General features: G+C 57.7%; 1 protein-coding gene across 1 annotated transcript in view; it reads right to left on the reverse strand.

The window, feature by feature from the left end:
• Positions 1-389: 389 nt before the first annotated feature.
• LOC144487815 (Golgi phosphoprotein 3-like) overlaps positions 390-19,795 on the reverse strand; it is a gene marked incomplete at its 3' end in the record, with an annotated part of 28,915 nt that continues 9,509 nt past the window's right edge. Inside the window, exons 2-3 of the mRNA XM_078205888.1 lie at positions 872-1,003; positions 390-504 (exon numbers count right to left, since the gene is read on the reverse strand). Of these exons, the coding sequence (XP_078062014.1) occupies positions 390-504; positions 872-1,003 (247 nt within the window). The remainder of the gene's footprint in view (positions 505-871; positions 1,004-19,795) is intronic.

Raw genomic sequence — 19,795 nt, forward strand, 5'->3', positions numbered from 1 at the left:
CCCGGGGTCACAGGAGGTGGGAGCCCCTCAGTGTGGAGGGAGGGAGGGAGTTTAAAGTTTATTTTATTAGTGTCACAAGTAGGCTGACATTAACACTGCAATGAAGTTACTGTGAAAATCCCCTCGTCGCCACACTCCTGTTCGGGTTACACTGAGGGAGAATTTAGCACGGCCAATCCACCCTAACCCGCACGTCTTTCAGACTGTGGGAGGAAACCGGGGCACCCGGAGGAAACCCACGCAGACACGGGGAGAATCTGCAAACTTCGCACAGTGACCCCGAGCCGGGAATCGAACCCGGGTCCCTGGCGCTGTGAGGCAGCGATGCTAACCCACCGTGCCCCCCCCCCCCCCCCCCCCCCCCACTCTGCCCGAGGGGCTCCGGTTACCTGTGAGAAGCTCGATCCAGTTCTGGACGGTCTCAGCTGGCTCCGTCGCTTTGATGTGCTTCAAAGCTTCATCGAGGAGGACATCCCCAGTCGGAGCCTCCGACTTGAAGAGGACCTGAAACGACAAAGAGACAGGGGGTCGGGATTCCGAGTGGGCCAGTGCTGTCGGCGAACATGCCACCCCACCCCGCCCCCCATCCCGGCCCTGCACCCTCCCCCCGCAGGCCGTCCCCTCACTACCGGCGGGACCCGGGGTGGGCAGCCATCCCAAAGTCTGGAAAATCCACGATGGGGAGGGATTGAATCATCCGGGATCGGGCTCTGCCGTGATGCACGCTGCAGTCGATCAGCGCGGTGGATGCCGACACCCCCTCCCTGCCGGCCCAACACTTCCCCCAAGACCCTGCTGAGTTCACACTCAGCCTTCAGCACCCACCCGGAGCTCGGAGACCACCCCCCCACTCTGCCCGCACGGCGCCCACCTTGCGATTCAGAAGGCTCTTGCGCCGTAGTGTCGCGGGTTCCAGCTCGATGCGGCCCCTGAGCCCCAACTCCACGAGGATGCAGCCCCGCAGTCCGGCCGAGATGCAGTCATTCCAAAACGAAGTGTAGCCCTGTGGAGGGGGTTCAGAGAGAGAGAGAGAGACACCGGTTAGAACGGCACAGAGGGGGATAGAATCAGACAGAGGACACAGGGTCAGTGCTGAGGGAGCGCCGCACTGCGGGAGGGTCGGTGCTGAGGGAGCGCCGCACTGCGGGAGGGTCGGTGCTGAGGGAGCGCCGCACTGCGGGAGGGTCGGTGCTGAGGGAGCGCCGCACTGCGGGAGGGTCGGTGCTGAGGGAGCGCCGCACTGTGGGAGGGTCGGTGCTGAGGGAGCGCCGCACTGTGGGAGGGTCGGTGCTGAGGGAGCGCCGCACTGTGGGAGGGTCGGTGCTGAGGGAGCGCCGCACTGTGGGAGGGTCGGTGCTGAGGGAGCGCCGCACTGTGGGAGGGTCGGTGCTGAGGGAGCGCCGCACTGTGGGAGGGTCGGTGCTGAGGGAGCGCCGCACTGTGGGACGGTCGGTGCTGAGGGAACGCCGCACTGTGGGAGGGTCGGTGCTGAGGGAGCGCCGCAGTGTGGGAGGGTCGGTGCTGAGGGAGCGCCGCAGTGTGGGAGTGCTGCACTGTGGGAGGGTCGGAGCTGTGGGAGGGCCGCACTGTGGGAGGGCCGCACTGTGGGAGGGTCAGTGCTGAGGGAGCGCCGCACTGTGGGAGGGTCAGTGCCGAGGGAGTGCCGCACTGTGGGTCAGTGCCGAGGGAGCGCCGCACTGTGGGAGGGTCAGTGCTGAGGGAGCGCCGCACTGTGGGAGGGTCAGTGCTGAGGGAGCGCCGCACTGTGGGAGGGTCAGTGCTGAGGGAGCGCCGCACTGTGGGAGGGTCAGTGCTGAGGGAGCGCCGCACTGTGGGAGGGTCAGTGCTGAGGGACCTCTCCTGTGTGTCTTGCTGCCGATATTTATCTGGCAAGCAACATCAGTAAAAGCAACAGGTGATGTGGGCCATTTATCACGTGGCTGTTAGTGGGATCTTGCTGTGCACACATGGGCTGCCGAGTTTCCTGCGTTACAACGATGACGACACTTCAGAAAGGGGGGATTCATTGGCCTCGAGGCAGCCGAGGGTCATGGAAGGGATTAGGGCAACGTGGCAGGACTAAGCTCCGGTGCACTTCCTCCCCCCGGAGGTCAGCTCCACCCCCCCTTGGGGCCGATCGGCTTGCGTCGAAGGGGAACGGTGCTGCTAAACAGGGATGTTGACACGCCAGCCACTGCGGTCGGAAGCACACACACCGAATCGTTTTCACTCCGGTCAAACTCACAGCGGGAAATACAGCCCATTCGGCCCCTCTCCTCCCGTGCTGGTGTTTGTCCTCCACACCAGCCTCGTCCCACCCCCAGATCTTTCTATTCCTTTCTCCCTCGTGTGTTTCCCCCGACCCTTCACTGTATCTCTGCGATTTCCCCCGCTCCCCCTGTGGGAGCGGGTCCCACATTCTCCCCCACTCCCTCAGCACTGACCCTCCCACAGTGCGGCGCTCCCTCAGCACTGACCCTCCCACAGTGCGACGCTCCCTCAGCACTGACCCTCCCACAGTGCAGCGCTCCCTCAGCACTGACACTCCCACAGTGCGGCGCTCCCTCAGCACTGACCCTCCCACAGTGCAGCGCTCCCTCAGCACTGACCCTCCCACAGTGCGGCGCTCCCTCAGCACTGACTCTCCCACAGTGCGGCGCTCCCTCAGCACTGACCCTCCCACAGTGCAGCGCTCTCTCAGCACTGACCCTCCCACAGTGCGGCGCTCCCTCAGCACTGACTCTCCCACAGTGCGGCGCTCCCTCAGCACTGACCCTCCCACAGTGCGGCGCTCCCTCAGCACTGACCCTCCCACAGTGCGGCGCTCCCTCAGCACTGACCCTCCCACAGTGCGGCGCTCCCTGTGCACCGACCCTCCCACAGTGCGGCGCTCGCTCAGCACTGACCCTCCCACAGTGCGGCGCTCCCTCAGCACTGACCCTCCCACAGTGCGGCGCTCCCTCAGCACTGACCCTCCCACAGTGCGGCGCTCCCTCAGCACCGACCCTCCCACAGTGCGGCGCTCCCTGTGCACCGACCCTCCCACAGTGCGGCGCTCCCTGTGCACCGACCCTCCCACAGTGCGGCGCTCCCTCAGCACTGACCCTCCCACAGTGCGGCGCTCCCTCAGCACCGACCCTCCCACAGTGCGGCGCTCCCTCAGCACCGACCCTCCCACAGTGCGGCGCTCCCACAGCACCGACCCTCCCACAGTGCGGCGCTCCCTCAGCACTGACCCTGGGTTACGAGCTCTGGGATGGGGGCTTGAAATCGGACTTGGAGAGAGAGACAGACATTATTTTCAGCGGCAGGGCGGAGGAATGGGATGAAATGAGAAGTGGGTTTGCTTTGTGTTAAAGGTTAAACTCTGGCGACTCTGGTCTGTGGCGAACGAGGGTGGCACGATGGCACAGTGGGTTAGCACTGCTGCCTCAGAGCGCCAGGGACCCGGGTTCGATTCCCGGCTCGGGTCACTGTCTGTGCGGAGTCTGCACATTCTCCCCATGTCTGTGTGGGTTTTCTCCCGGTGCTCTGGTTTCCTCCCACAGTCCAAAGATGTGTAGGTTAGGTGGATTGGCCGTGCTAAATTGCCCCTTAATGTCCAAAGATGTGCAGGTTAGGGTGGATTGGCCATGCTAAATTCTCCCTCAGTGTACCCGAACAGGCGCCAGAGTGTGGCAACGAGGGAGATTCTCACAGTAACTTGGTTGCAGTGTTAATGTAAGCCTTTCCTTCGGAGGATTTGTTGGTAAAGGATAATGGAGAATGGGCAGTTCTGTCCGGGGTAAGTTAATGGTGCAAAGGGAACAGGACAGATTCCGATCTCAAATCAAATTGCGGACGTAAGCGGGGATAGTTTTCAGGGACACACAGGTGCAGTGTCCCACACTCTCCAGGCTGCCTCTGACCACTCCTTATGCACACGTTCCTTCAAAGGGAGTTTCTCAGATTGAGAAATGTTTGCTGTTCCGTGGGCGTTTCATTGCATCTTGTTGGCTGTTTGAGGCAAACTCCAAGAGCCCTGTTGATTATATTCTGGAGAAAAAGACAGGATGGGAGGAGGTTGTGTGAGAGAGAGAGAGAGAGAGAGAGAGAGAGAGCGCTGCTCAGACAGGGAACAGGTAAATTCCGGGCCAATAACTCGACAAAACGCACTCAGTCTACACAACTCGCTCACCCGTCCTTGTCCACAGAATGTGTTGCTGACACCACAGAATCCCCACAGGGCAGGAGGAGACCGTTCGGCCCATCGACCCTCCACCGACTACAATCCCATCCTATCCTCGGAACACATCATGCTAAATTGCCCCTTTAGTGTTCAAAGATGTACAGGTTAGGTGGATCGGCCATGCTAAATTGCGAATCGCCATGATTTTAAGTGGCAATTTAGCACGGCCAATCCCCCTAACCCGCACATCTTTGGACACTAAGGGGCAATTTAGCATGGCCAATCCACCTAACCTGCACATCTTTGGACACCAAGGGGCAATTTAGCATGGCCAATCCACCTAACCTACACATCTTTGGACACTAAGGGGCAATTTAGCATGGCCAATCCCCCTAACCTGCACATCTTTGGACACTAAGGGGCAATTTAGCATGGCCAATCCCCCTAACCTACACATCTTTGGACACTAAGGGGCAATTTAGCATGGCCAATCCACCTAACCCACACATCTTTGGACACTAAGGGGCAATTTAGCATGGCCAATCCCCCTAACCTGCACATCTTTGGACACTAAGGGGCAATTTAGCATGGCCAATCCCCCTAACCTACACATCTTTGGACACTAAGGGGCAATTTAGCATGGCCAATCCCCCTAACCTGCACATCTTTGGACACTAAGGGGCAATTTAGCATGGCCAATCCCCCTAACCTACACATCTTTGGACACCAAGGGGCAATTGATCATGGCCAATCCACCTAACCTGCACATCTTTCAGACTGTGGGAGGAAACCGGAGCACCCGGAGGAAACCCACGCAGACACGGGGAGAACGTGCAGACTCCACACAGACAGTGACCCGAGCCGGGAATCGAACCCGGGTCCCTGGCGCTGTGAGGCAGCAGTGCTAACCCACTGTGCCACCCTCACCAATTAGCACATTGCCGGAGAGAGAAAGGCGTGTCGGGGGGAAACAGAGGGGGGTGGCACGGAGAGAGAGAGAGAGAGGGGAGGTGATGGAGAGGGGGGCGGGGGTGGAAAGAGGTTTAGGGAGGGAATTCCAGAGCTTAGGATCCCCCCAGGCAGCTGAAGGCATGGCGGCCGATGGCGGAGCGATGGGAATCGGGAGATGCTCGAGAGGCCGGAATTGGAGGAGCGCAGAGAGAGAGAGTCACGTTCTGCGGAGGGTGGGGGTTTATCTCGGAACTTGCCCCAGCTTTGCCCTGTGGGAGCGAGTGCCACATTCTCGCTGCGTGACCCGGGGAGCGCCCCCCCCCCGCCGCCGCCGCGACAGTACTCCCCCGAGTCTCGCTGGGAACACCAAGCCGCTGGCGGCTGCTCTGGGCTCAGACACGGCCATCGGGGTGGGGAGCCAAGTCTAACAGCCTGCAGCTGGGGCGGAGGCAGCCAGCCAGACTGGGTGCAGAACCGGTTCAGCTGGTCAGAAAGCAGGTCCAAGGAGCAGGAACCAGGCTGACAGCACGAGGAATGTGTGGCCCACGCCCTCGCCGACAGGTGGCCCAGCTCCCAGCTTCTAACCCCAGCCAGGGTAAAACCACCTCACAACACCGACTGGCTGTTTTACTTCCCAAACACGGCTTCACACTCACTGACTCAGGCAGTAACCGGATTCTGCACAGAGGCGCCACGAGGAAGTCCATCTGACAAGGTCACAGAGCAAACAACACATTAAGCCGTCAGCTATTTGACTGCAGAGGGCAGCAACGATCGAGAAGGTTCTCTGAGTTACGCCAGTGTTACACAGCAACAGACCCGTCCCCACCAGTACTGTACCCCAGTGTTACACAGCAACAGACCCGTCCCCACCAGTACTGTACCCCAGTGTTACACAGCAACAGACCAGTCCCCACCAGTACTGTACCCCAGTGTTATACAGTGACAGACCCGTCCCCACCAGTACTGTACCCCAGTGTTATCCAGTGACAGACCCGTCCCCACCAGTACTGTACCCCAGTGTTACACAGCAACAGACCCGTCCCCACCAGTACTGTACCCCAGTGTTACACAGCAACAGACCAGTCCCCACCAGTACTGTACCCCAGTGTTATACAGCAACAGACCCGTCCCCACCAGTACTGTACCCCAGTGTGAAACAGTGACAGACCCGTCCCCACCAGGACTGTACCCCAGTGTTATACAGCGACAGACCCGTCCCCACCAGTACTGTACCCCAGTGTTATACAGCGACAGACCCATCCCCACCAGTACTGTACCCCAGTGTTATACAGTGACAGACCCGTCCCCACCAGTACTGTACCCCAGTGTTATACAGCGACAGACCCGTCCCCACCAGTACTGTGCCCCAGTGTTATACAGCGACAGACCCGTCCCCACCAGTACTGTACCCCAGTGTTATACAGCGACAGACCCGTCCCCACCAGTACTGTACCCCAGTGTTACACAGCAACAGACCAGTCCCCACCAGTACTGTACCCCAGTGTTATACAGCAACAGACCCGTCCCCACCAGTACTGTACCCCAGTGTGAAACAGTGACAGACCCGTCCCCACCAGGACTGTACCCCAGTGTTATACAGCGACAGACCCGTCCCCACCAGTACTGTACCCCAGTGTTATACAGCGACAGACCCATCCCCACCAGTACTGTACCCCAGTGTTATACAGTGACAGACCCGTCCCCACCAGTACTGTACCCCAGTGTTATACAGCGACAGACCCGTCCCCACCAGTACTGTGCCCCAGTGTTATACAGCGACAGACCCGTCCCCACCAGTACTGTACCCCAGTGTTATACAGCGACAGACCCGTCCCCACCAGTACTGTACCCCAGTGTTACACAGCAACAGACCAGTCCCCACCAGTACTGTACCCCAGTGTTATACAGCAACAGACCCGTCCCCACCAGTACTGTACCCCAGTGTGAAACAGTGACAGACCCGTCCCCACCAGGACTGTACCCCAGTGTTATACAGCGACAGACCCGTCCCCACCAGTACTGTACCCCAGTGTTATACAGCGACAGACCCATCCCCACCAGTACTGTACCCCAGTGTTATACAGTGACAGACCCGTCCCCACCAGTACTGTACCCCAGTGTTATACAGCGACAGACCCGTCCCCACCAGTACTGTGCCCCAGTGTTATACAGCGACAGACCCGTCCCCACCAGTACTGTACCCCAGTGTTATACAGCGACAGACCCGTCCCCACCAGTACTGTGCCCCAGTGTTATACAGCGACAGACCCGCCCCCACCAGTACTGTACTCCGGTGTTATAAAGTGACAGACCCGTCCCCACCAGTACTGTACCCCAGTGTTATACAGCGACAGACCCGTCCCCACCAGTACTGTACTCCAGTGTTATACAGCGACAGACCCGTCCCCACCAGTACTGTACCCCAGTGTTATACAGTGACAGATCCGTCCCCATCAGTACTGTACCCCAGTGTTATACAGTGACAGGCCCGTCCCCACCAGTACTGTACCCCAGTGTTATACAGTGACAAACTCGCCCCCACCAGTACTGTACCCCAGTGTTATACAGTGACAGGCCCGTCCCCACCAGTACTGTACCCCAGTGTTATACAGTGACAAACGCGCCCCCACCAGTACTGTACCCCAGTGTTATACAGTGACAAACTCGCCCCCACCAGTACTGTACCCCAGTGTTATACAGTGACAGACCCATCCCCACCAGTACTGTACCCCAGTGTTATACAGCGACAGACACGGCCCCACCAGTACTGTACCCCAGTGTTATACAGTGACAGACCTGACCCCACCAGCACTGTACCCCAGTGTTATACAGTGACAGACCCATCCCCACCAGTACTGTACCCCAGTGTTATACAGCGACAGACACGGCCCCACCAGTACTGTACCCCAGTGTTATACAGTGACAGGCCCGTCCCCACCAGTACTGTACCCCAGTGTTATACAGTGACAAACGCGCCCCCACCAGTACTGTACCCCAGTGTTATACAGTGACAAACTCGCCCCCACCAGTACTGTACCCCAGTGTTATACAGTGACAGACCCATCCCCACCAGTACTGTACCCCAGTGTTATACAGCGACAGACACGGCCCCACCAGTACTGTACCCCAGTGTTATACAGTGACAGACCTGACCCCACCAGCACTGTACCCCAGTGTTATACAGTGACAGACCTGTCCCCACCAGTACTGTACCCCAGTGTTATACAGTGACAGACCCGTCCCCACCAGTACTGTACCCCAGTGTTATACAGTGACAGACCCTTCCCCACCAGTACTGTACCCCAGTGTTATACAGCGACAGACCTGTCCCCAACAGTACTGTACCCCAGTGTTATACAGCGACAGACCCGTCTCCGCCAGTACTGTACCCCAGTGTTATACAGTGACAGACCCATCAACACCAGTACTGTACCCCAGTGTTATACAGCGACAGACCCGTCCCCACCAGTACTGTACCCCAGTGTTATACAGCGACAGACCCGTCCCCGCCAGTACTGTACCCCAGTGTTATACAGTGACAGACCCACCCCCACCAGTACTGTACCCCAGTGTTACACAGCGACAGACCTGTCCCCACCAGTACTGTACCCCAGTGTTATACAGTGACAGACCCGTCTCCACCATTACTGTACCCCAGTGTTATACAGTGACAGACCCGTCCCCACCAGTACTGTACCCCAGTGTTATACAGTGACAGACCCGTCCCCACCAGTACTGTACCCCAGTGTTATACAGCGACAGACCCGTCCCCACCAGTACTGTACCCCAGTGTTATACAGTGACAGACCGGTCCCCACCAGTACTGTACCTCAGTGTTATACAGCGACAGACCTGTCCCCACCAGTACTGTACCCCAGTGTTATATACAGTGACAGACCCATCCCCACCAGTTCTGTACCCCAGTGTTATACAGCGACAGACACGGCCCCGCCAGTACTGTACCCCAGTGTTATACAGTGACAGATCCATCTCCACCATTACTGTACCCCAGTGTTGTACAGTGACAGACCCGTCCCCACCAGTACTATATTCCAGTGTTACACAGTGACAGACCCGACCCCACCAGTACTGTACCCCAGTGTTATACAGTGACAGACCCGTCCCCACCAGTACTGTACCCCAGTGTTATACAGTGACAGACCCGTCCCCACCAGTACTGTACCCCAGTGTTATACAGCGACAGACCTGTCCCCACCAGTACTGTACCCCAGTGTAATACAGTGACAGACCCGTCTCCACCATTACTGCACCCCAGTGTTATACAGTGACAGACCCGTCCCCACCAGTACTGTACCCCAGTGTTATACAGTGACAGACCCGTCCCCACCGGTACTGTACCCCAGTGTTATACAGCGACAGACCTGTCCCCACCAGTACTGTACCCCCGTGTTATACAGTGACAGACCCGTCCCCACCAGTACTGTACCCCAGTGTTATACAGTGACAGACCCGTCCCCACCAGTACTGTACCCCAGTGTTATACAGTGACAGACCCATCCCCACCAGTACTGTACCCCAGTGTTATACAGTGACAGACCCATCCCCACCAGTACTGTACCCCAGTGTTATACAGCGACAGACACGGCCCCGCCAGTACTGTACCCCAGTGTTATACAGTGACAGACCCATCTCCACCATTACTGTACCCCAGTGTTGTACAGTGACAGACCCGTCCCCACCAGTACTATATCCCAGTGTTACACAGTGACAGACCCGAACCCACCAGTACTATATCCCAGTGTTACACAGTGACAGACCCGTCCCCACCAGTACTATATCCCAGTGTTACACAGTGACAGACCCGTCCCCGCCAGTACTGTACCCCAGTGTTATACAGTGACAGACCCGTCCCCGCCAGTACTGTACCCCAGTGTTATACAGCGACAGACCCGTCCCCACCAGTACTGTACGCCAGTGTTACACAGCGACAGACTCATCCCCACCAGTACTGTACCCCAGTGTTACACAGCAACAGACCCGTCCCCACCAGCACTGTACCCCAGTGCTATACAGTGAGAGACCCGTCCCCACCAGTACTGTACCCCAGTGTTATACAGCGACAGACCCGTCCCCACCAGTACTGTACCCCAGTGTCACACAGCGACAGACCCGTCCCCACCAGTACTGTACCCCAGTGTTATACAGTGACAGACCCGTCCCCACCAGTACTGTACCCCAGTGTTATACAGTGACAGACCCATCCCCACCAGTACTGTACCCCAGTGTTATACAGCGACAGACCCGTCCCCACCAGTACTGTACCCCAGTGTTAGACAGTGACAGACCCGTCCCCACCAGTACTGTACCCCAGTGTTAGACAGTGACAGACCCGTCCCCACCAGTACTGTACCCCAGTGTTATACAGCAACAGACCCGTCCCCACCAGTACTGTACCCCAGTGTTACACAGCAACAGACCCATCCCCACCAGCACTATACCCCAGTGTTATACAGTGACAGACCCGTCCCCACCCAGTACTGTACCCCAGTGTTATACAGCGACAGACCCGTCCCCACCAGTACTGTACCCCGGTGTTATACAGTGAGACCCGCCCCCACGAGTACTGTACCCCAGTGTTATACAGCGACAGACCCGTCCCCACCAGTACTGTACCCCAGTGTTATACAGTGACAGACCCGTCCCCACCAGTACTGTACCCCAGTGTTATACAGTGACAGACCCGTCCCCACCAGTACTGTACCCCAGTGTTATACAGTGACAGACCCATCCCCACCAGTACTGTACCCCAGTGTTATACAGTGACAGACCCATCCCCACCAGTACTGTACCCCAGTGTTATACAGCGACAGACCCGTCCCCACCAGTACTGTACCCCAGTGTTATACAGTGACAGACCCGTCCCCACCAGTACTGTGCCCCAGTGTTATACAGTGACAGACCGATCCCCACCAGTACTGTACCCCAGTGTTATACAGCGACAGACCCATCCCCACCAGTACTGTACCCCAGTGTTTTTTCAGCGACAGACCCGTCCCCACCAGTACTGTACCCCAGTGTTATACAGTGACAGACCGATCCCCACCAGTACTGTACCCCAGTGTTATACAGCGACAGACCGATCCCCACCAGTACTGTACCCCAGAGTTATACAGCGACAGACCCGTCCCCACCAGTACTGTACCCCAGTGTTATACAGTGACAGACCGATCCCCACCAGTACTGTACCCCAGTGTTATACAGCGACAGACCGATCCCCACCAGTACTGTACCCCAGAGTTATACAGCGACAGACCCGTCCCCACCAGTACTGTACCCCAGTGTCACACAGCAACAGACCCATCCCCACCAGTACTGTACCCCAGTGTTATACAGTGACAGACCGATCCCCACCAGTACTGTACCCCAGTGTTATACAGTGACAGACCGATCCCCACCAGTACTGTACCCCAGTGTTATACAGTGACAGACCGATCCCCACCAGTACTGTACCCCAGTGTTATACAGCGACAGACCCGTCCCCACCAGTACTTTACCCCAGTGTTTTTTCAGCGACAGACCCGTCCCCACCAGTACTGTACCCCAGTGTTATACAGTGACAGACCGATCCCCACCAGTACTGTACCCCAGTGTTATACAGTGACAGACCCATCCCCACCAGTACTGTACCCCAGTGTTATACAGTGACAGACCCGTCCCCACCAGTACTGTACCCATGTTATACAGCCGCAGACCCTTCCCCACCAGTACTGTACCCCAGTGTTATACAGCGACAGACCCGTCCCCACCAGTACTGTGCCCCAGTGTTATACAGCGACAGACCCGTCCCCAACAGTACTGTACCCCAGTGTTAGACAGTGACAGACCCTTCCCCACCAGTACTGTACCCCAGTGTTATACAGTGACAGACCCGTCCCCACCAGTACTGTACCCCAGTGTTATACAGTGACAGACCCGTCCCCACCAGTACTGTACCCCAGTGTTATACAGCGACAGACCCGTCCCCACCAGTACTGTACCCCAGTGTTAGACAGTGACAGACCCGTCCCCACCAGTACTGTACCCCAGTGTTAGACAGTGACAGACCCGTCCCCACCAGTACTGTACCCCAGTGTTATACAGCAACAGACCCGTCCCCACCAGTACTGTACCCCAGTGTTACACAGCAACAGACCCATCCCCACCAGCACTATACCCCAGTGTTATACAGTGACAGACCCGTCCCCACCCAGTACTGTACCCCAGTGTTATACAGCGACAGACCCGTCCCCACCAGTACTGTACCCCAGTGTTATACAGTGAGAGACCCGCCCCCACGAGTACTGTACCCCAGTGTTATACAGCGACAGACCCGTCCCCACCAGTACTGTACCCCAGTGTCACACAGCGACAGACCCGTCCCCACCAGTACTGTACCCCAGTGTTATACAGTGACAGACCGATCCCCACCAGTACTGTGCACCAGTGTTATACAGCGAGAGACCCATCCCCACCAGTACTGTACCCCAGTGTTTTTTCAGCGACAGACCCGTCCCCACCAGTACTGTACCCCAGTGTTATACAGTGACAGACCGATCCCCACCAGTACTGTACCCCAGTGTTATACAGCGACAGACCGATCCCCACCAGTACTGTACCCCAGTGTTATACAGCGACAGACCCGTCCCCACCAGTACTGTACCCCAGTGTCACACAGCGACAGACCCATCCCCACCAGTACTGTACCCCAGTGTTATACAGTGACAGACCGATCCCCACCAGTACTGTACCCCAGTGTCACACAACGACAGACCCGTCCCCACCAGTACTGTACCCCAGTGTTATACAGTGACAGACCGATCCCCACCAGTACTGTACCCCAGTGTTATACAGTGACAGACCGATCCCCACCAGTACTGTACCCCAGTGTTATACAGTGACAGACCGATCCCCACCAGTACTGTACCCCAGTGTTACACAGTGACAGACCGATCCCCACCAGTACTGTACCCCAGTGTTATACAGCGACAGACCCGTCCCCACCAGTACTGTACCCCAGTGTCACACAGCGACAGACCCATCCCCACCAGTACTGTACCCCAGTGTTATACAGTGACAGACCGATCCCCACCAGTACTGTACCCCAGTGTCACACAACGACAGACCCGTCCCCACCAGTACTGTACCCCAGTGTTATACAGTGACAGACCGATCCCCACCAGTACTGTACCCCAGTGTTATACAGTGACAGACCGATCCCCACCAGTACTGTACCCCAGTGTTATACAGCGACAGACCCGTCCCCACCAGTACTGTACCCGTGTTTTTTCAGCGACAGACCCGTCCCCACCAGTACTGTACCCCAGTGTTATACAGTGACAGTCCGATCCCCACCAGTACTGTACCCCAGTGTTATACAGTGACAGACCCATCCCCACCAGTACTATACCCCAGTGTTTTTTCAGCGACAGACCCGTCCCCACCAGTACTGTACCCCAGTGTTATACAGTGACAGACCGATCCCCACCAGTACTGTACCCCAGTGTTATACAGCGACAGACCCTTCCCCACCAGTACTGTACCCCAGTGTGAAACAGCGACCCGTCCGCACCAGTACTGTACCCCAGTGTCATACAGCGACAGACCCGTCCCCACCAGTACTGTACCCCAGTGTTATACAGTGACAGAACAGTCCCCACCAGTACTGTATCCCAGTGTTATACAGTGACAGACTCGTCCCCACCAGTACTGTACCCCAGTGTTATACAGCGAGAGACCCGTCCCCACCAGTACTGTACCCCAGTGTTATGCAGCGACAGACCCGTCCCCACCAGTACTGTACCCCAGTGTTATGCAGCGACAGACCCGTCCCCACCAGTACTGTACCCCTGTGTTACACAGTGACAGACCCATCCCCACCAGTACTGTACCCCACTGTTATACAGCGACAGACCCGTCCCCACCAGTACTGTACCCCAGTGTTATACAGTGACAGACCCATCCCCACCAGTACTGTACCCCAGTGTTATACAGTGACAGACCCGTCCCCACCAGTACTGTACCCCAGTGTTATACAGTGACAGACCCGTCCCCACCAGTACTGTACCCCAGTGTTATACAGTGACAGACCCGTCCCCACCAGCACTGTACCCCAGTGTTATACAGCGACAGACCCGTCCCCACCAGTACTGTGCCCCAGTGTTATACAGCGACAGACCCGTCCCCACCAGTACTGTACCCCAGTGTTATACAGTGACAGACCCGTCCCCACCAGTACTGTACCCCAGTGTTATACAGTGACAGACCCGTCCCCACCAGTACTGTGCCCCAGTGTTATACAGCGACAGACCCATCCCCACCAGTACTGTACCCCAGTGTTATACAGTGACAGACCCGTCCCCACCAGCACTGTACCCCAGTGTTATACAGCGACAGACCCGTCCCCACCAGCACTGTACCCCAGTGTTATACAGCGACAGACCCATCCCCACCAGTACTGTACCCCAGTGTTATACAGTGACAGACCCGTCCCCACCAGCACTGTACCCCAGTGTTATACAGCGACAGACCCGTCCCCACCAGTACTGTACCCCAGTGTTATACAGCGACCCGTCCCCACCAGTACTGTACCCCAGTGTTATACAGTGACAGACCCGTCCCCACCAGTACTGTACCCCAGTGTTATACAGCGACCCGTCCCCACCAGTACTGTACCCCAGTGTTATACAGCGACAGACCCGTCCCCACCAGTACTGTACCCCAGTGTTATACAGCGACCCGTCCCCACCAGTACTGTACCCCAGTGTTATACAGTGACAGACCCGTCCCCACCAGTACTGTACCCCAGTGTTATACAGCGACCCGTCCCCACCAGTACTGTACCCCAGTGTTATACAGTGACAGACCCGTCCCCACCAGTACTGTACCCCAGTGTTATACAGTGACAGGCCCGTCCCCACCAGTACTGTACCCCAGTGTTATACAGTGACAGACCCATCCCCACCAGTACTGTACCCCAGTGTTATACAGTGACAGACCCGTCCCCACCAGTACTGTACCCCAGTGTTATACAGTGACAGACCCATCCTCACCAGCACTGTACCCCAGTGTTATACAGTGACAGACCCATCCTCACCAGCACTGTACCCCAGTGTTATACAGCGACAGACCCGTCCCCACCAGTACTGTACCCCAGTGTTATACAGCGACCCGTCCCCACCAGTACTGTACCCCAGTGTTATACAGTGACAGACCCGTCCCCACCAGTACTGTACCCCAGTGTTATACAGCGACCCGTCCCCACCAGTACTGTACCCCAGTGTTATACAGCGACAGACCCGTCCCCACCAGTACTGTACCCCAGTGTTATACAGCGACCCGTCCCCACCAGTACTGTACCCCAGTGTTATACAGTGACAGACCCGTCCCCACCAGTACTGTACCCCAGTGTTATACAGCAACAGACCTGTCCCCACCAGTACTGTACCCCAGTGTTATACAGCGACAGACCGATCCCCACCAGTACTGTGCCCCAGTGTTATACAGCGACAGACACGTCCCCACCAGTACTGTGCCCCAGTGTTATACAGCAACAGACCTGTCCCCACCAGTACTGTACCCCAGTGTAATACAGTGACAGACCTGTCCCCACCAGTACTGTGCCCCAGTGTTATACAGTGACAGACCCGTCCCCACCAGTACTGTACCCCAGTGTTATACAGTGACAGACCCATCCCCACCAGTACTGTACCCCAGTGTTATACAGTGACAGACCCGTCCCCACCAGTACTGTACCCCAGTGTTATACAGCGACAGACCCGTCCCCACCCAGGGAAATGAGATATTCTAATATTACTCAGTCTGCAAAACCTAAGTTTGTTTTCCAAAACCAATCACCTGAAGAGAGGTCAAATATTGTTTTTCCCAAGTGCTGGGATCTAGTTGTCCCTGGCTTCAAACGTCGTGCCTGGGCCCTAGGCCAAGCCGTTACCCTGGGAACCAAGGGAAGGGCCAACTCATTGCGGTGCTCATGAACTCGACGTGGCGAGTGCCAAGCAGTGGGTTAATGTGTACCATCCCAGCGAGTGAGAGAGATACCTATCCAGGAAATACTGACACAAAGAGGATGAAGTGCCTCAGCCCAAAGGCACAGCAGGAGTTCAGTTCCTGTGAGAGTGTGTCTGCTGTCAGTGTCTGAGACGGGCATTCCCAAAACAGCGAGCAGCAGAGAGCCGGGGGGGCGCCCCAGAGGGGGCAGGGCGAGGGGGGGCGCCCCAGAGGGGGCAGGGCCAGGGGGGGCGCCCCAGAGGGGGCAGGGCCAGGGGGGGCGCCCCAGAGGGGGCAGGGCCAGGGGGGGCGCCCCAGAGGGGGCAGGGCGAGGGGGGGGCGCCCCAGAGGGGGCAGGGCGAGGGGGGGCGCCCCAGAGGGGGCAGGGCGAGGGGGGGGCGCCCCAGAGGGGGCAGGGCGAGGGGGGGCGCCCCAGAGGGGGCAGGGCGAGGGGGGGCGCCCCAGAGGGGGCAGGGCGAAGGGGGGCGCCCCAGAGGGGGCAGGGCGAGGGGGGGCGCCCCAGAGGGGGCAGGCCGAGGGGGGGCGCCCCAGAGGGGGCAGGGCGACGGGGGGCGCCCCAGAGGGGGCAGGGCGAGGGGGGGCGCCCCAGAGGGGGCAGGGCGAGGGGGGGCGCCCCAGAGGGGGCAGGGCGACGGGGGGCGCCCCAGAGGGGGCAGGGCGACGGGGGGCGCCCCAGAGGGGGCAGAGCGAGGGGGGGCGCCCCAGAGGGGGCAGAGCGAGGGGGGGCGCCCCAGAGGGGGCAGAGCGAGGGGGGGCGCCCCAGAGGGGGCAGAGCGAGGGGGGGCGCCCCAGAGGGGGCAGGGCGAGGGGGGGGCGCCCCAGAGGGGGCAGAGCGAGGGGGGGCGCCCCAGAGGGGGCAGAGCGAGGGGGGGCGCCCCAGAGGGGGCAGAGCGAGGGGGGGCGCCCCAGAGGGGGCAGAGCGAGGGGGGGCGCCCCAGAGGGGGCAGAGCGAGGGGGGGCGCCCCAGAGGGGGCAGAGCGAGGGGGGGGTGCCCCAGAGGGGGCAGAGCGAGGGGGGGCGCCCCAGAGGGGGCAGAGCGAGGGGGGCGCCCCAGAGGGGGCAGAGTGAGGGGGGCGCCCCAGAGGGGGCAGAGCGGGGGGGGCGCCCCAGAGGGGGCAGAGCGAGGGGGGCGCCCCAGAGGGGGCGGAGCGAGGGGGGCGCCCCAGAGGGCAACAGACAGAATGCAGAGGTTTTGCGAAGGAGTTGGAAAGCTCAGGGCTCCTTGACAAGGTGCTGTGATGTTGCAGGGAGGGCAGGTTCAACTGGTTCTGCTCATTGAGGTTTGCGCTCTCTCACTGGCCAAGTAGCTCGCAGATTCATTAGCAGACATCATGTACATCCATTGTCCCATAATCCAGACCCTTGCTGCCAATCCCAGTACAGGAGGAGCACCGCACTGCGGGAGGGCCGGTGTTGAGGGAGCGCCGCACTGTGGGAGGGTCGGTGCTGAGGGAGCGCCGCACTGTGGGAGGGTCGGTGCTGAGGGAGTGCCGCACTGTGGGAGGGTCGGTGCTGAGGGAGCGCCGCACTGTGGGAGGGTCGGTGCTGAGGGAGCGCCGCACTGTGGGAGGCTCAGTGCTGAGGGAGCGCCGCACTGTGGGAGGGTCGGTGCTGAGGGAGCGCCGCACTGTGGGAGGGTCGGTGCTGAGGGAGCGCCGCACTGTGGGAGGTCAGTGCTGAGGGAGCGCCGCACTGTGGGAGGGTCAGTGCTGAGGGAGCGCCGCACTGTGGGAGGGTCAGTGCTGAGGGAGCGCCGCATTGTGGGAGGGTCAGTGCTGAGGGTGCGCTGCACTGTGGGAGGGTCGGTGCTGAGGGAGCGCCGCACTGTGGGAGGGTCAGTGCTGAGGGAGCGCCGCACTGTGGGAGGGTCAGTGCTGAGGGAGCGCCACACTGTGGGAGGATCAGTGCTGAGGGAGCACTGCACTGCGGGAGGGTCAGTGCTGAGGGAGTGCCGCACTGTGGGAGGTCAGTGCTGAGGGAGCGCCACATTGTGGGAGGGTCAGTGCTGAGGGAGCGCCGCACTGTCGGGTGGATATAAAAGTCCTCACGACCGCTCATTGCAGTGTTGCACTGGGAGAGTTGGGGTGTGGGGGGGGGGTCCTGATATTCGGGTGCCATATTTATCTGTGTTGCCAAAAACAGCCGATGTGGGTCATTACTGTTATTTGTGGGATCGCTCTGTGCCCCAACCTGGCTGCCTTACACAAAAGCAGTTACCAACAATTCCAAAATAGAACAGGGGAGACCCCTTGGGACGTACTAAGAGTGGGGGGGGGGGGGCGGTGGGAGAATTAGCAAGTCACAGTTGACAGATCAAATGAGCACCGATGCATACTACACTCACAGCTGTGCCAACAACATTTGCAGAACTTTTCCGCCCGACAGTATTCAAATCAGTTTTTGGCATGTTACAGCCCACCCAAATCAACAACGTTAGACTGTGACATTTCCCTTCCACCTTAACTTTTTTTAATAATCCCCAATCATTTCACGCCCCAATTAAACCACCCCCCCCCCCCAAAGCTGGGCCGCCTGTCACTTGTTTCTCTGTACTACCCCACCTTTATCTCTCCCTACCACAGCCTCCCATCCATTGACTCCGTCTACACTTCCCGCTGCCTCGGGAAAAGCAGTCAGCATCATCAAGGACCCCCCACACACCCCGGACATTCTCTCTTCCACCTTCTTCCGTCGGGAAAAAGATACAAAAGTCTGAGGTCACGTACCGACCGACTCAAGAACAGCTTCTTCCCTGCTGCTGTCAGACTTTTGAATGGACCTACCTCGTATTAAGTTGATCTTTCTCTACACCCTAGCTATGACTGTAACACTACATTCTGCACCCTCTCCTTTCCTTCTCTATGAAGGGTATGCTTTGTCTGTATAGTACGCAAGAAACAATACTTTTCACTGTATCCCGATACATGTGACAATAATAAACCAAATCTATATTCTCTATGAACAGTATGCTTTGTCTGTATAGCGCACAAGAAACAATACTTTTCACTGTATCCCAATACATGTAACAATAATAAATCAAATCTATGTACTCTATGAACAGTATGCTTTGTCTGTATAACGCGCAAGAAACAATACTTTTCACTGTGTCCCAATACATGTGACAATAATAAATCAAATCTATGTACTCTATGAACGGTATGCTTTGTCTGTATAGCGAGCAAGAAACAATACTTTTCACTGTATCCCAATACATGTAACAATAATAAATCAAATCAAAAATATTAACAGATAAGATCCAGGCCTCTTTTACACAGATGGATTTTCATTGTCCCTGAATAATGGATAATGTTTCGGTGTATAGAAGTAGATATCTCGATAATTACTGGCTAGGTTTGAGACGCTGAATGTACGCTGTATGTGGAACGGTGACATGGGAAAAGATTGGAAGCTATTGCTGTATAGCAGGGCGCTTGGACAAACTCAAGTTCATCAGGTAGAGTCTCCATGGTGTTGTGAAAGAAAGATCATGTTTAACCCATTTCTTTGAGGGAATGGGTGAAGGGGTTTGATGCAGACTCGATGGGCCGAAGGGCCTCTTCTACGAGTCACATATGCTGTGGATAAAAGGGGTAGATGTGCTGTACCTAGTTTTCCAGAAGGCATTTGATAAGGGGCTATATCAAATGT

Source organism: Mustelus asterias, unplaced genomic scaffold, assembly GCF_964213995.1.
Source record: "Mustelus asterias unplaced genomic scaffold, sMusAst1.hap1.1 HAP1_SCAFFOLD_1051, whole genome shotgun sequence".
Classification (NCBI taxonomy): Eukaryota; Metazoa; Chordata; class Chondrichthyes; order Carcharhiniformes; family Triakidae; genus Mustelus; species Mustelus asterias.